The sequence below is a fragment of the Rhincodon typus genome, chromosome 13, assembly GCF_021869965.1.
Source record: "Rhincodon typus isolate 14 chromosome 13, sRhiTyp1.1, whole genome shotgun sequence".
Lineage (NCBI taxonomy): Eukaryota > Metazoa > Chordata > Chondrichthyes > Orectolobiformes > Rhincodontidae > Rhincodon > Rhincodon typus.
Window position 1 is genome coordinate 29603424 of NC_063344.1, and position 17861 is coordinate 29621284.

The window sequence follows — 17861 nt, forward strand, 5'->3', positions numbered from 1 at the left end:
ATAACGACAATAACTGTCACACAAGAAGTGGTGCTAGGGAAATTAATGAGACTAAAGGATGCAATGCTAAAGCATTTAGAAATACATAATATCACAAAACAGAGTCAATATGGCTTCATGAGGCAAAAATCATACCTGACAAATTTATCCAAATTCTTTGAGCTGGCAACAAGCAGGATAGACAAAAAGAAACCAGAAGATCTAATGTATTTGGATTTCCAAGAGGCATTCAATAAGGGACCAAACAAAAGGTAATTTAGTGAGACAAGAGTTTGGGGTAGTACATCAGCACAGATAGAGGACTGGTTAAGGAAGACAAGATAGGGTTGGGATAACGGAGGTATTTTCATGATGACAACGTATAACTGGTAGAGTGCCACAGGGATCATGGCTGGAGCTACATTATTTGCAATAGATATTAATAACTTGAATGAGCAGAATGAAGATACTATTGCCAAGTTTGCAGATAACACAAAAATAGATGTGAAGAGAAGTGGCGAAATTAACACAGTCTATAGAGACAGTTAAATAAGTGAGTGGGCAAAATCTTAGCAGATGGAATGGACCAAATGGCCTACTTGTGCTCCTATGCCTTATGTTCACTGAGTCAGTAAATACCATACAACCAGCAAATCTAAGGTCCCCATTTAGGTTGAACTTTAGCACAAAGAGCAGAATTTTTATGAATGTGGATTCAACATGAGCTTGTTTTTATTCACTATTCAACCTAGTCAACATCAAATAGAAATTCCTCAATGCACACTTCAGCCAATTCCTTGTGATTTTCTTTGTCCTTGGGATGTCGGTGTTGTTGGTGAGGCCACAATCTATTGCCCAACATTAACGGCCCCGAAAAAGTGGTGATGAGCTGCCTTCTTTAATCAATGCTGCTCATGTGGTGTAGCTGTACACACAGTGAGAAAGTAGTTCCAGGATTCTGACCTAGTGACAGTGAAGGAATTGCGATATAGTTCCAAGTCAGGGTGGTATTTCACTTGGAGCGGAACTTGCTTACATCAGTCAGTGGAGGACATACGTGCATAGGTTGGTGATGGTATTCCCATCAAGGGGGTTTTGTCTTTTATTGTATTGACTCTATTGACCCATTGTTGGAGCTGCCCTCATTCAAACAAGTATAGAGTATTCCATCACACTCTTGACACCTGCCTTGTTAATTGTGAGCTGGATGTCAAGGTGAGATGGTTAGATTCTCTCTTGTTGGAAAGTTGTTGCCAGCACTAATGTTCATTGTCACTTTTCAGCCTGAGACCTGCTGTCCAAGTGTTAACTGCAGTGGATTTTGTGTAATCTTTCCAGCACATTCTAGGTTTCTGCTAAAATATGCAATGAAGGAAAGATTCATTAATTTGAAATTTAGTCTGTTGTTTGAAACTTGTGAATATTGAGCACTATTCTTTTGCAACTGGTGTATTGATAAATGTGCAGTGCTAACTGAAATGAAAAAGCAAAATCTCATTTTAAGAAAAAAACACTTTTTGCATGCTGTAAAAGCATACTGTACTTTTGCTGTAATAAAAGCATACTGTTTACTATGCTACCTATCATGTAAACATTAAATCAGAATAGCCTTTTAGTTTTTAGGATGCGTGCATCTATGAACTACTAATCACGGTCTGCTTTGGTTCCATATTTATGGTGATAAGTAGCATGATGACAACTCAATATGTTGAAAAATGAACAATCAGGCAATCAACCTATCATGGCAAGGTAAACATTTAGATTTTGAAGATACTTGTGCTCTTACTCTTGACACATTACATACATACATAGATAACTGATTGTTAATTACATGGACCAAAGTTTACATTGAGGTTAATGCCTCAACTTTCACATTATGCTGACATATTTAGGTTTTCGTTTTAAATGTTTAACCAATAAATATTCACATTTCATTTCACTTTCCATTTTGATGGTGGCTCACCACTACTTCCTGTATGATATTTTATTTAATCCAATGCACAAATCAAGTCACAACTTGTTAACTAGCTACACAGATTATCACCTGCGTACTGTAATAATTGAGAAAGAGTGTTATGCATGTGAAAGATAAACCCACTGACAACTCTTATCTAACATTGTGCAAATTGTACTGTACTTTTATACAGCAGTAAAAAATATACAGAACACCATCACTATATGGTAGCCAACTAATATGAACTGTGAGCTTATACCATCTTGCGTCTATAAAACTCATGGAAAATGGTAATAAACTAAAATACCAAATATAATGGAACTGGATTATTTTTCCGCAAACATGCATAAAAATGTAAACTTCAAAAAAAAAAATCACAATGCATTTAAATGTGCTCTTCTCAATTCAACGCTTACCTGTGATCTTTGTGTCAAGGTAGGTCGTGCATGCCTCCAGAATACTTTCCTTAGGACATCAGGGAATAAGCAAGCAACCACTATAACAATGATGCCAAGCCAGGCTGAAGCACTGGACAACAGGTGTACGAAGACGCAGTACATGTCTTGTGACTGCAAAAATGGCCTGTAAAGGAGGAGATTGGAGATTAATTGAACATATGGTAAGCACATATTGCTACTCCACATTTGGATGAAGCTCGTCTTTACTCCCATACTATTTTCTTCAAGTAAGTATATCTCTCTGCGATGAATCCCAAATACATAAACTTAATTTAGACAAGAGTCACATAACAAGATGTTTGTACAACACATTCAAAACTTTAATATGCATCTATGAAAGCATAATGATAACAGTTTCATATTAGAACATAGAACAGTACAGCACAGTACAGGCCCTTCGGCCCACGATGTTGTGCCGAACTTTTACCCTAAACATAAGGTCAATCTAACCTCCACCCCTACCTTATACTATCATCCATATGCCTATCTAATAGCCGCTTAAATGCCCCTAATGAGGCCGACTCCACTACCCTCTCCAGCAATGCATTCCACGCCCCGATCACACTCTGAGTAAAGAACCTACCTCTGACGTCTCCTCTACATCTACCTCCACTCACTTTAAAACTATGCCCCCTCGTAATAGCTATCTCCACCCTAGGAAAAAGTCTCTGGCTGCCCACTCTATCTATAGCTCTGATCATTTTGTACACCTCTATCAAGTCACCTCTCATCCTTCATCGTTCTCAAGAGAAAAGCCCTAGCTCTCTCAACCTTTCCTCCTAAGACCTTCCCTTCATCCCAGGCAACATCCTGGTAAATCTCCTCTGCACCTTTTCCAACGCTTCCACATCTTTCTTGTAATGAGGCGACCAGAACTGGACACAATACTCCAGAGATGGCCGAACCAGGCTTTTGTGTAGCTGGAGCATAACTTCACGGCACTTGAACTCAATCAGTCTACTAAAGAAAGCTAACACACCATCCGCCTTCTTAACAACTCTATCAACCTAGGTGGCAGCTTTCAGGGAACTGTGGACATGAACCCCAAGATCCCTCTGCTCCTCCACACTGCCAAGAATCTTTTCGTTAACCCCTATATTCTGCTTTCAAATTTGTCCTTCCAAAATGAATCACCTCACACTTTTCAGGGTTAAACTCCATTTGCCACTTCTCAGCCCAGCTCTGCATCCTATCAATGTCCCTTTGTAACCTAGAACAGCCCTCCACATTATCCACAACGCAACCCACCTTCGTATCGTCTGCCTTAATCCACCCTTCCACTCCCACATCCAAATCATTTACAAAAATCACAAATAGAAGAGGACCCAGAACTGATCCTTGTGGCATACCACTTGTAACTGAGCACCATGTTGAATATTTTCCGTCCACTACCACCCTTTGTCTTCTAAGGGTCAGCCAATTCTGAATCCAATCTAACACATTTCCCCCTATCCCATGCCTCCTTACTCTCTGCATGAGCCTACCATGGGGAACCTTATTAAACGCCTTACTTAAATCCATGTATACCACATCCACTGCTCTACCTTCATCCACGTGTTTGGTCACCTCTTCAAAGAATTCAATAAGGTTTGTGAGGCATGATCTACCCCTCACAAATCCATGCTGACTATCACGAATCAAACTGTGCCTTTCCAAGTGATCATAAATCCTATCTCTTAGAGCCCTTTCCAATAATTTGCCCACTACTGACATAAGACTAACTGGCCTGTAATTTTCAGGGTTATCCCTATTCCCTTTTTTGAACAAGGGAATGACATTTGCCACTCTCCAATCTTCCGGCACTATACCCGTGGACAATGAGGACGAAAAGATCATCACCAAAGGCCCTGCGATCTCTTCCCTCGCTTTCCATAAAATCCTTGGATAAATCTCATCAGGCCCGGGGGATTTATCTATCTTCAACTTCCTCAAAATTCCTAATACAACTTCCTTACTAACATCGACCTCCTCTAGCCTACCAGCCTGTTTAACACTGTCCTCCCCTACAACTAGGTCCCTCTCAGTTGTGAATACCGAAGAAAAGTATTCATTAAGGACCTCTCCTATCTCTTTAGGCTCCGTGCACAAATTCTCTTTACAATCCTTGATTGGCCCTACCCTTTCTCCGGTCATTCTCTTATTCCTCACGCACGTGTAAAAAGCCTTGGAGTTTTCCTTGATCCTACCTGCCAAGGTTTTCTCATGCCCCCTTATAGATCTCCTAAGCCCTTTCTTCAGCTGCTTCCTGGATAACTTGTATCCCTCTACAGCCTTTTCTGATCCTTGTTTCCTAAACCTTATATAAGCATCCTTCTTCCTCTTAACTAGTCGTTTGACCTCTCTCGAGAACCAAGGCTCCCTCACTTGACCGCATCTTCCCTGCCTGCTAGGGACAAACATATCGAGCACACGCAGTATGCATTCCTTAAACAATCTCCACATTTCTATAATAGAGGTAACAAGGTGTAGAGCCGGATGAACACAGCAGGCCAAGCAGCATCATAGGAGGAGGGGGGGGGGGGGGGGAAAAAGGGGGGTTCTGAAATAAATAGGGAGAGAGGGGGAGGCGGATAGAAGATGGATAGAGGAGAAGATGGATGAGGAGAAGATAGCTGGAGAGGAAACAGACAGGTCAAAGAGGCGGGGATGGAGCCAGTAAAGGTGAGTTTAGGTGGGGAGTTAGGGAGGGGATAGGTCAGTCCAGGGAGGACGGACAGGTCAAGGGGGCAGCGTGAGGTTAGTAGGTAGGAGATGGGGTTAGGTGGGAGGAAGAACAGGTGAGGGAGGCGGGGACGAGCTGGACTGGTTTTGGGATGCGGTAGGGGGAGGGGAGATTTTGAAGCTTGTGAAATCCACATTGATACCATTGGGCTGCAGGGTTCCCAAGCGGAATATGAGTTGCTGTTCCTGCAACCTTCGGGTGGCATCACTGTGGCACTGCAGGAGGCCCAGGATGGACATGTCGTCTGAGGAATGGGAGGGGGAGTTGAAATGGTTTGCAACTGGGAGGTGCAGTTCTTTATTGCAAACCGAGCGTAGGTGTTCTGCAAAGCGGTCCCCGAGCCTCCGCTTGGTTTCCCTGATGTAGAGGAGGCCACACCGGGTACAGCGGATGTAGTATACCACATTGGCAGATGTGCAGGTGAACATCTGCTTGATGTGGAAAGTCTTCTTGGGGCCTGGGATGGGGGTGAGGGAGGAGGTGTGGGGGCAGGTGTAGCACTTCCTGCGGTTGCAGGGAAAAGTGCCGGGTGTGGTGGGGCTGGAGGGGAGTGTGGAGCGGACAAGGGAGTCACGGAGAGAGTGGTCCCTCCGGAAAGCAGAGAAGGGTGGGGAGGGAAAAATGTCTTTGGTGGTGGGGTCGGATTGCAGATGGTGGAAGTGTCGGAGGATGATGCGTTGGATCCGGAGGTTGGTGGGGTGGTATGTGAGGACGAGGGGGATTCTTTTTTGGTTGTTATTGCGGGGACGGGGTGTGAGGGATGAGTTGCGGGAAATGCGGGAGACATGGTGGAGGGCGTTCTCGACCACCGAGGGCTCCTATGATGCTGCTTGGCCTGCTGTGTTCATCCAGCTCTACACCTTGTTATCTCAGATTCTCCAGCATCTGCAGTTCCTACTATCTCTCCACATTTCTATAGTGCTCTTCCCTGACAGCATCTGTTCCCATTTTATGTTACCCAGTTCTTAATAGGATAATCCAATCCAAACTTTTATTTTTGGTCTAGGACTCGTTATTTTTACATAATTCATTGTTTGTTAAGAACATACATGGCCTAACAGTTATTCGACCACTGTAGCTATGTACAAATTATCAATTGTTCTGGACATACAATAATAGATAAGTGTGAGGTGCTGCATTTTGGAAAGGCAAATCAAGGTCGGAGTTTCATGGTGAATGGGAGGAGTGTAGTGGAAAAGGTGGACCTTGGAATGCAGGTGCACGGTTCTCTGAAAGTGGAGTCACAGGTAGACAGGGCAGTGAAGGTGGCGTTTGGCACACTGGCCTTCATCAGTCAGGGTATTGAGTACAGAAGTTCGAAGTTACGTTGCAGTTGTACAGGACTTTGGTGAGGCTGCGCTTGGAGTATTGTGTTCAGTTTTGGTCATCTTGCTACAGGAAGAGACCCACCACCTCATCAATAACATATTCGCCAGGATTAAATTCAGGAGAGAAAAGGAAAACAACAATCAGCTACTGTTTCTGGATGTCAGAGTTGAACATGTGACCAATGGGGACTTCCAAACCTCGGTATACAGGAAAGAAACCCACACTGACCAAATCCTCAATTTCCACAGCAAACACCCCAACATCCACAAACAAAGCTGTGTTAGGCCACTACTTAAATGGGCCACCACTCACTGCATCACGCCAGAACTACACTGGGAAAGAGGAAGAGGACCTATACAAAATTTTTGGTATAAACGGATATCCCTACAACTTCATCCGCAGGTGCCTACTAAATAGAGAATAAAAGGACACAGTATGCCTTAACACACTGGCCACATTGCCCTACATCAAGAACATATCAGAATTGACAACAAGACTCCTTCGACCACTAGGAATCGTGATACCATACAAGCCCACAGCCTCTCTACGACAAACACTCACAAGGATTAAAGACCCCATTCCCACAATGTGCAGAACCAATGTAGTCTACAAAATACCATCCAATGACTGCCACAAACATTACATCGGACAGACATGAAGGAAACTAGCCATCAGAATACACTAACATCAGCTAGCAGCAAAACGACATGATGAACTTTCCGTAATATCAGTACACTCCGACAACAAAGGCCATCAGTTTAACTGGGACAATGTAACCATAGTAGCCCAAGCCAAACACAGACATGCACGGGAATTCCTAGAGGCATGGTTCTCAATCCATAATGCAAACAAATAGAATTGGACCCCATATATAAACCCATACAAAACAATACTGGAAATGACACAATTCACTATAACAGACCGAATAGTATAAATTCCAAGTGGAATGGAACAACATTGCTTCATCGGAGGCCTCACTGATGATGCTACCTAGCATGGTGACAAAACATCTGAACAAGAACGAGAACAAGCCAGCTCAGTGAGCAAGTCAATAACCTCACCCACAAGCCGAGCAACAAATCTTAACAAGCTAGGACTTTTTTCTTTAGAGCGAAGGAGACTGAAGGGGGGATCTTATATAAGAGTATAAGATTATGAGAGACATGGATAGGGTGAATGCACTCAGTCTTTTTCCCAGGGTTGGAGAATCGAGGACTGGAGGGAATCAGTTTAAGGTAACAGGGGGAAGAATACACAGGAATCTAAGGGGCAACTTTTTTTTTCAAACACAGAAGGTGGTACGCATATGGAGTGAGCTGCCAGCGGAAGTGGTTGAGGCGGGTACATTAACAACAGTTAAAAGGCATTCGGATGAATATGTGGATAGAAAAGGTTCAGAAGGATATGGGCCAAGTGCAGGGAAACGGGGTTAGCATGGATGGATATTTTGGTCGGCATGAACTGGTCTGGGTCAAAGGGCCTGACTCTGTGCTGTAGGATTCTGACTTTATGCAAGTAAGTAGAATTAGAGAACAAAATTAATTTTTGAATGGGCATTCATTACACCATATCTCAACTATGAGATATTGTGGACTCAGAACAGACAGATGGAAAAAATATAGCCTAAAATGAACAGAAAAAGTAAGTACTTTAAATCTGGATACATAATGACATTTGAAATCAAAATAGTTACACATATGAATGAACTACATAATTGTATGTAGCATATTATACTTAGGCAAGTTAAGTGTAATGTCACTCTTAAATGAAACTAATATATTTAAAACAAAGCGAACATAACATTTGCATTTCACTTTGGACTTCAAATCATAGAAAGCAACAAGGGAGAATGTAACTGTCATTCCTTGACATTCAATGGGATTATTATTTATGGACCCCCTGTGATCAATTTCCTGCAGGTTATCATTGATCAGAAACTGAATTGAACTAGCCTTATAGAGTTCAGAGATAGTGGGAACTGCCGATGTTGGAGAATCTGAGATAGCCAGGTGTAGAGCTGGATGAACACAGCAGGCTAAGCAGCATCAGAGGAGCAGGAAAGCTGACGTTTTGGGTCTGGACCCTTCTTCAGAAGAAGGGACAAGATTATGCAGAGGCTAGGAATTCTGCAATGAGTAACTCACCTCCTGACTCTACAAAGCCTCCCCACTATCTTCAAGGCACAAGTCAGGAGTGTAATGAACTACTCCCCAGTTGCCTGGATGACAGCAGCTCTAACAATATTGAAGAAGCTTGACACCATCCAGGACAAAGCAGCTTGTTTAATTGGCACCACACCCACAAAACGTTTACTCCTTCCACCACCTAGTCACAGTAGCATCAGTGTGTACTAACTACAAGATGCAGTGCAGAAATTCACTAAGACTCCTTAAATAGCACCTTCCAAACCTATGACCACTATCATCTAGATGGACCAGGGCAACAGATACATGGGAACAACACACCATTGACCCTTCTTAAGATCCCTTCTGGACCCAAAATGTTAACTCCGCTTTGTCTCCACAGATACTGTCAGACTTGCTGAGTTTTTCCAGCAATTTCCGTTTTTCTTTCTGGCTTCCAACATCGGCAGTTCTTTGGTTCTTTCTTCCCCACGTTAGAAGGTGTCCCGCACATGGCAGCCACCTAGAGAAAATCCAACCCAACCCCCACACTAACACAGGTCCTGCGGCTAGAGGTGATGGGACAGGATTGAGAGATTGGGCAGTCTCTTAGCTTCAGACTGGCACATAAGCAGTGGAGTTTGACTTAAATCACTTTGTACGAGAAAGAAGAACAGGAGATCATTTCAGTAGTTTTCTTCATGACAGAGCAGCCCTCTTGAGGATCCACTCTGATCACCTTGCATGGGGAAGGGGCTAGAAAATGTGCTCTAAAATTAGTCTGTTCCGTCACCAACCTGGCTAGAAAACTACAACCAGTGGGGTCATCTACCTGTGGTCTGAAAACTAAAGTCAAACTCAAATCTCGGAGCAGAATATTGTTTGGAACAATGAACTGACCTTGTCAACCATTAACTTAGGCATTTCAGAGATATCGCTGCCTTGCAGCAGACTTGAAAAGCAGGTGAAGGGCAGCTTAGGAAGGTAGTGGTAGTTACACCTCCTACTGAAGTGGAAAACACCAAGACCAACCCAGTATGCATAGCATTAGACCTGCCATCAAGAACAAACTCATCAACCAACTCCAAGCTCCCTACTGGCATCAAAGATCACCTTGTTACTCTCAAATTGCAACTTGTCAAGAACAATCAGGGAATGGTCGTGAGTTATTATGCCTCAACCCTCGATTACATAAACAAGTCCAAAGAAGGCTTATACTCTATCCTGGACACCATAATTACAGGAAAGAAGATAAAATTATCCTTCTTGGGGTCTTCAACATCATATAATGCTGTGAAAAAATCATCAGCTACAAGACCAAGAAACACCAAGGCTGGTTTGATGAGAATGACCACATCATCCAAGATGTCATCAAGAACAGGAAGAAAGATCTCCATGCCTGATAAAACTCTATCACTAGCATGGCAAAGAGGAGAACTCATCGAACAGCAAAAGGCAGAGTTACAAAGAAGAATTAGGGAAATTAAGAACCATCGACGGACTGAGAAAGCTAAGCAGCTGTAACTCTGTCAACAGGCCCAACATCTGGGGCTTCTTCAGTGCAACCAAGGCAATAAATGGGCCTAGCACCTCTGGCTTCAAACTGGTGTGCAGTTAGGATGGAATCCTTTCGACAGAAAGAGAATAAAACATTAGCCTCTGATGAACAGAACACGTTAATGAACTCTTAAACAGTGATACAATTGTACAGGTTGTGCTTGAGGAAATCCTCCAATTCTCCAAAGATGATCTTGGAATCCCACCTCGTGTGGTAGAAGTTGAAGGTGCCATTAGACGTGATGAATGGAAAAGCCACAGGCGTAGATGGGATTCCACTGAACATTTCAAATTTGGAGGAGCACAGTTTACTCATCATCTCCAACAACTGTTCTTGAAAATCCTTGGTCAGGCAACTGCTCAATTCACCTACAATAGACTGTTTCTCTCTCATCTGTTGCTCATACACTCAGTCTATGAACAGTAAATGGCAGGAGGAAGAGCCCATGGCTGGAGGTTCAGCTCTTCATTGATTCTACTTACGACATGACTTTACTCCGACTGGTCACGATTGGATCGAGATGACTGGAATTAATTTCCAAAAAAATCATTACAAGCAGCACAAAGGAAAGGCTTCTTTCCCTTAACTGGGCTGATTACTGATCAAGCCATTGGACATGAAGTAACAATTTAAATCACTATGCTATTCTTCATTTAGAGATTGCTTTACATTCACACCATCTTTCTTCATTTTCAAACTTTTGCTTCAATTTTGTTTTACAGTACTATAATATTGAATGTTAAAAAATTTGGTTCTAAAACAAAGTCCACATTTTTTTTGTGAGTATTGTATTCAGCCATTGAAAAGAGCTGATGAATGGTCAGACAAAAAAAAACAGAATTGAAATAAACTAACATACAAGATCAATAATTACGTGACTGATTGGTGTAACCCTTCAATAGTTTTCCAAGGATGACACCTGGATTCCCAGGTTTAAAATTTTGAGGAGAGATAATACGAATTAGGCCTGCTATCTCTAGAATTGAGGTGGTTAAGAAGTGATCTGATGAAAGTCTTCAAGATAATAGCAGGAAATGACAGAGTAGATAAAGATGAACTATTTTCACTTGTTGGAGATTCTAGAACCAGGCACATAGTCCGTAAATGTGGGCCAGACCATTCAGGAAAGATGTTAGAAAGCACTTCTACACACAAAGGGTGGCAGAGATTTGAAACCATCTTCCACAAATGGCAGTTGATTTTTTAAGTGTGAGGTAATTTGTTTTTTGCTGAACAGGGCTATTAAGGGATATGGACTAAAGGCAATTACACTGTATTAGACCACAGATCAGCAATCTGACTGATTTGGCAGAAATGGCTCAAGGAGTGAATAGCCTAATCTTGTTTCTATATTCCAATAACATTAAATATTTACATTCAATTTATTGAAATATCTAGTTGCACTTTTCACAATGGAACACAGATATTCAAATATTCTGTCAGTCAGTACAAATCACTACTCACCAAATTATTGCTCCATAAAGCAAAGAGAATCCGAAGTAAAAAATTATTGAACCCCACGTAACAAAGTGATTTATCCAGGTCCAGTAGTGTGTCTCAATTCCAAGCTGATTTTTGTTTTGAAAATAGAAGATGGGGTGAAAAGGAAAACACAGGCTTAATTTTTTAAAAGGATTACAGGGCAAACAGCAAACACGCCAGGCATGAAATAAAATGGTTTAAAAGAAATTCCAATTAAAAACTTTGTTGTCTTGAGCTTAAAATTCTATGTTAGTAACTTCAAATGAAATCAAGTCATTGTCAACATTATGAACCAGTCAAGTGAACAATTAATGATGGAAAACAACATTCATTTTTTAATAGTTTAATTATGAGGTTTTCACTTTGCATGTAGAGGTGATTATTTCAGGATCTTCAAGAAATTTTTATTTACCGTTACTTGTAATGCCACTCTACAAAGGGCAAATAGTTAACAGTGCCAACGTAACGAAATTAAAACAAATTTACCCACAAGAGACCATATCTTATTTTCAAAAATTGTACAACTACATTTCATGTTAAAGATTCTTTAGTGCATACAGATCAAAGGGTTTTAAAACAGCTCCTGAGCAGATGATTCAGTGAAGAGGTATGCGTTAGATCCCAAATATTCAATGAATCAATAAGAGCCTGAGACAAAACACTGGGGGATCTATAGTCCCAGCTTAATGTTCTAAGGACAAGCTGCAGATTGTGAAATATGAATTCAATAAAAACCTGGAATTAAAAAAAATCTAGTTTAATGTTGCATGGTCACCCATTATCAAATGATGTAAAAGCCCATCTTGTTCGTTAATTCCCTTTAGGAAAGAAAATCCCATCCTTACCTAGTCTGCCTACATATGACTCCAGACTCCCACCAAAATAGTTGACTTTTAAATGCCCTCTGAAATAGCCCTTGCTAGCCATTCAGTTCCAAGGGTGATTAAGAATGGGCAATAAATGCTAACTGAATGAATTTAAAAAAATAAAGGATCTTCCACAGATAGCTGGTGATCTTGAAATGTACCCAGAGAAATTTCAATGTCAGGGCCATAAATCTAAAGGATAATTATACTTTAGATCAAAGGTGGACAAATTCTTGGAGCATATGAATTAGATCAGAGTGAAAAAGGGTTTTCCTAATTTCCTGTTCCCATAACAGGAGAGAAAACCTTCATTTATACATTACTGATCTAGAAGAACTGAGGGCATTATTGCTAAGTTTGCAGATGACAAAAGTAGGTGATGGGAATAGTTAGTGTTTATGAAGCAGGGGGCTGCAGGAGTACTTGGACAGGCTAGGAAATTGGGCAAAGAAGTGGAAGATGGAATACAATATGGAAAAGTATGAGGTTACACACTTTCGTAGGAAGAATAGAGGTATGCACTATTTTCTAAACGTGGAAAAGCTTCATACATCTAAGGCACAAAGGGACTTGGGTGTCCTAGTTCCAGGATTCTCTCAAAGTTAACATGCAGGTTCAGTTGTCAATTAGGAAAGCAAATGCAATGTTAGATTTCATTTCAAGAGGCTGAGAACAGAAGAGCAGCAACGTACTGCTGAAGCTGTAGAAGGCTCTGATCAGACCATGTTTGGAATACTGAGCATTTTTGAACACCGTATCTAAGGAAGGATGTGCTGCCATTGGAGGGGGTCCAACAGAAGTTTACATAATGATCCCAGAGATGAAGTGCTTGTCATACGAGGAGCAGTTGAGGACTCTGGATCTGTAGTCAGAGTTTAGAAGGATTCGGATGATCGGAGTGAAACTTACACAATACGGACAGGCCTGGATAGAGGGGATATGGAGAAGATGTTTCCACTAGTAGGAGAGACTAGGACAGAGGAGACAGCCTCAGTGAAGGGACGACCGTTCAGGACCGAGATGAGGAAGGATTTCTTCAGCCAGAGGGTGGTGAATCTGTGGAACTCTCTTATGAAGGCTGTGGACCTCAAGTCATTGAGTATTGAGGACAAAGATAGATAGGTTTTTGATTAATAAAGGGGATCAAGCGTTTTGGGGAGAAGGCAGAAGAATGGGGTTGAGAAATATATCAGCCATGATCGAATGCTGGAGCAGACCATTGGGCCAAATGGCCTGATTCTGCTCCTATATGTTATGGTCTTAAATGATATGTACAAGGCAAGTCCTTGCTAAATAGGTACAAGCTTAGTATCTCTCATAACCAAACATTTGCAAATTCAGTAAATTAAACCAACAAAATTAAAATGCTCTTAGATTGCTGCTGTATATTTTAGTTTGTGGTGTACTGCTGAGGAACCATTCAGTTTATAATTGTACTTTGAAGTCGAGAGTCAGCTGGTCTCAGCTGGGAATAAAGAGATTTCAAACTCCAGATCTTTAAGAGAAAATAGTTAGCAAAGAAATAAAAATGTATTTAATTTTAATGTAAACAATCCATTTTGACTCGCTGAATTCTTAGATTTTTTTGCTCTTAGATGTATATTCACTATGATTGTTATTGGATTCAGGATGTTGAAAGTACCAAAATTTGTAAGCTCTCTTAAGCAAACAGCAATTAAGTACAACATGACTCAAGGATATGCTTACTCAACAGTTTGAATTTGTGGCTGTAAAAATGACACCACTTCACATTAACAGTGTAACGCTAGAACATGGTATGATTCTCCCATTCTATATAAAGTAATATATCATTTGACATTGTATGAAAATAAACAATTCAAAGGGTGATATACACATACACACACACACGAAATTAGTTGGCTCTATTTTACGTAGTTTTATGCTATTTGTTAGAATGTGGAACACAACGTCAGGAATTGATTGCAAAAAACATTTGGTGCTTTTAAATAGAAACTAGATGAGCTTATCAATGAAAAACGGAATAGAACAATATGGTGAAAGGCTGAAATAAGATAGATGCATTGCAAGGAGACTGTATGGAGTATATAAAAAAAAAAGAGACTGGCGAGGCTGAAAGGATTCACAGTACATGAACAGGCCAAAGTAACATTTTTGCTTGAATTAGCTTTTACTCAGCGATACAAATTTTTATATTTTTCACATAATGCAGAGCCAACAAAAAGATAGCCTTCAAAATCTAATAATAACTCTTAATTTTATGATGCCCCTTATCAGTACTGATTTATACAATTTGTGTCACGAAATGAAATTAGCACGGAAAAGTGTATATTGGCACAAACGCACTTCGATAAACTTCCCCGTATTGTTTAGGCCCTCAGCTTTAATACCACGCACTTACCTTTAAAGTAACCGTGATAAACATCACTGTAAAAACCAGAAAGCCGAATGTCCAGTTTCCAGACATCTAAATGCAAGAAGAAACAAGTTAAAACGCAAGTTCTGATCTTCTACAATCCTCACAAAGAATGCATATTAATGACTGAGAAAGTGAAGTAATTGATGAAGTATTACCTTTGCTAGAAAGCAAGAAATCTCTCCTCTGTAAATTTCAATAATTATAATATTAAACAGATGGGATAGCAATCTAAATAGCCTAATTTACTCATTTGTTCAAGTAAACTAAAATCACTTTTGTAGGTAACGATTACAAATTCTCATCAAATTGAAGACTAATAGCTTGGTTCAATCCTGATGCCTGCATGGAGATCAGCTTGAGTCAATAGCATAAAAGTATAAAACTATGTGTACGTTGCTTTCAGGAAAAGCAGGACTTATGCGCGTTTGAATATACCCACAAAGTTCTACTCAAGTGTAAAACAGAGCCAATAAAAAGTTTCACATCACAGACAAATGGGCAGCTAAACGTTTTCAAACACTTGAACCTTAAAGGAAGGCTGCATAGTGTTTCTTAAACCTCAAAACATAAAAGTTAATACTCGCTGTGATCACAATTAAATGTAAATATTTAGTCAAGCAGTGCAAGGTAACTTGTTTAAGAATGCTTCATGTCAATTCCAGTTTATGATCACAGATATGAATCGAATTTTCCTGAACATAAATTGATCAAAGTCTGGTGTAGCTGGTATATTAATTTATTAATTAATTCTGTCACTTACTGTGTTTGAAAAGCAGATGCAAGTTCTTATAATTTCATTAATATACATGCATAAAGATTCAAATATTCTAGTTTTATGACGTGGCTTAAAATCTTGTGTCTTCAAACAAATTGCTAAGCCTCGTTCAACAAAACCTTCCAAACCTATAGTCACATTTGCCCAGAAGAACAAGGGTAACGGATGCATGGGGATATCATCTGCAAACTTCCCTCCAAGCCATACACCATCCTGACTTGGAATTGTATTATTGTTTCTTCAAGTCATGTGGTCAAAACCCTGGAATAATGTTCTTAACAGTACTGTGGGTATTCCTACACCAATTGACTGCAGCAGTTCAAAAAGGTGATTCAACAATACCTTAAGGGCAATTAGGGATGGTTAATTAAAAATGTTGGCAATGTTACTGATGCTTGCATGCTATTACAGAATTTTAAAGAGATAATATGGGACTATCACTGTTTAACCCTATCCAGCCATGTCAAGGGGCACATCATTAAGTGTAAATTCATCACTAAGTCTCACAGCATCTTTACTTGGGATTCAAAGTGCGACTCATTAGAGCCAAGACTGCCATTTCACTACTATACTAGAATCCCGTGGTTTCAAAGCTTGTATTTATTTTGAGATGGACCGTAACTGAAAAGGGAAACGAAATTGTTCCTCCTAGATGCTAATGAAACAAAAATTTAAAGTTAGATTGGAAACCAAACCTTCTTTGGATAGGCTGAACTTGGTTGAAAGTACAAAAAGGACAGCTGATCAATTCTAGCTCAGAGGAAATTGATGAGCCTCGTGATATAAAACAGTAAGCAGAAAATGACAGGGTACAGAGCTGGAGAATAAGCAAATACACAATTGTTGTAGTTACTTCTGCTACATGAAGGTAATATTGGTGAATCTAGCTTATCCAGAATGAGTTAAGGAGTTTATGCAAACATGTGGCATTTTTGGTGAAGACCATGTCAAAGGAACTCAGATTCATTGTGCGTGGCTGTCAGCTGGGGATCAGGCTAACTCCTGAAAGAAACTCAAGAAGTTTAAGGAAGAAATAGCAGGACATTTTGAAAAGCTTAATATAATCAAACTTTCATCATGGCTTTGTAAAAGGAAAAAAAATCATCTTTGACGAATTTGACAGAGTTCTTGAGGATAATGACAAGCAGAGTTGATGACGGAGAACTGGCAAATATGGTGCATTTGGATTTTCAGAAAGTATTTGATTAGTTGTCACGTAAAAAGGTTATTTCACAAGATAACAGTTCACGATACTGGGGTAAAGTATCAGCATGGACTGAGGATTGGTTAACACAAGACAGTGTTAGATTAATGAGTTCTTTCAGGTTGGAGAAGAGGGTAGAGTGTAATGAGTCCATATTTGCAAATTATACAAAAGTAGCTGGAAGGGCATTTTGTAAGTGAATCAAAAGGAATCTGCAAGGGGATACATATTGGGTGCATGAGTGGGTAGAGCCTTGGCAGATGGGGTTCAATATAGGAAAACGTGAGGTCACTTTGGTAGAAAGAATTAAAAGGCAGAATATTATTTAAATGGAGAGAAACTCCAAAAAAAAATGCAGCACAGAGGGATCTAGGTGTTCTTGTGCATGAATTTGGATACAAAATTAGCTCCAGGGTAGGAGACAGAGGATGGTGGTGGAGGGCTGGTTTTTGAACTGGAGGCCTGTGACCAGCAGTGTGCTGCAAGGATCGGTGTTGGGTCCACTGCTTTTTGTCATTTATATAAATGATTTGGATGGAAATATAGGAGATATGGTTAGTAAGTTTGGTGGTGTCATGGACAGTGAAGAAAGTTACCTCTTGGTACAACGGGACCACAATTAGATGGGCTGATGGCCAAGGAATGGCAGATGGAGTTGAATCCAGATAAATGTGAGTCAGTACATTTTGGAAGGGCAAATCACGGCAGAACTTATACATTTAATGGTAAGGTTCTGGGGAGTGTTGCCGAACAAACAGACCTTGGAGTACAGGTTCATAGTTCCTCGAAAGTGGAGTTCCAGGTAGACAGGGTACTGAAGGAGGCATTTGGCATGCTTGCATTGTGTATAGGAGTTGGGAGGTCACGTTGCAGCTGTACAGGACATTGGTTTGGCCACTTTTAGAATACCGCATTCAATTCTGGTCTCCCTCCGATAAGAAAGATGCTGTGAAACTTGAAAATGTTCAGAAAAAATTTATAAGGATGTTGCCAGGATTTGAACTATAGGGAGA

The 17861-nt window shown here is 40.5% G+C and overlaps 1 protein-coding gene across 1 annotated transcript in view; it reads right to left on the reverse strand.

The window, feature by feature from the left end:
- Positions 1-849: 849 nt before the first annotated feature.
- atp11b (ATPase phospholipid transporting 11B (putative)) overlaps positions 850-17861 on the reverse strand; it is a 55378-nt gene continuing 38366 nt past the window's right edge. The window contains exons 14-17 of the mRNA XM_048604576.1: positions 14852-14917; positions 11588-11691; positions 2350-2515; positions 850-942 (exon numbers count right to left, since the gene is read on the reverse strand). Coding sequence (XP_048460533.1) covers positions 892-942; positions 2350-2515; positions 11588-11691; positions 14852-14917 — 387 coding nt within the window. The 3' untranslated portion in view covers positions 850-891. The remainder of the gene's footprint in view (positions 943-2349; positions 2516-11587; positions 11692-14851; positions 14918-17861) is intronic.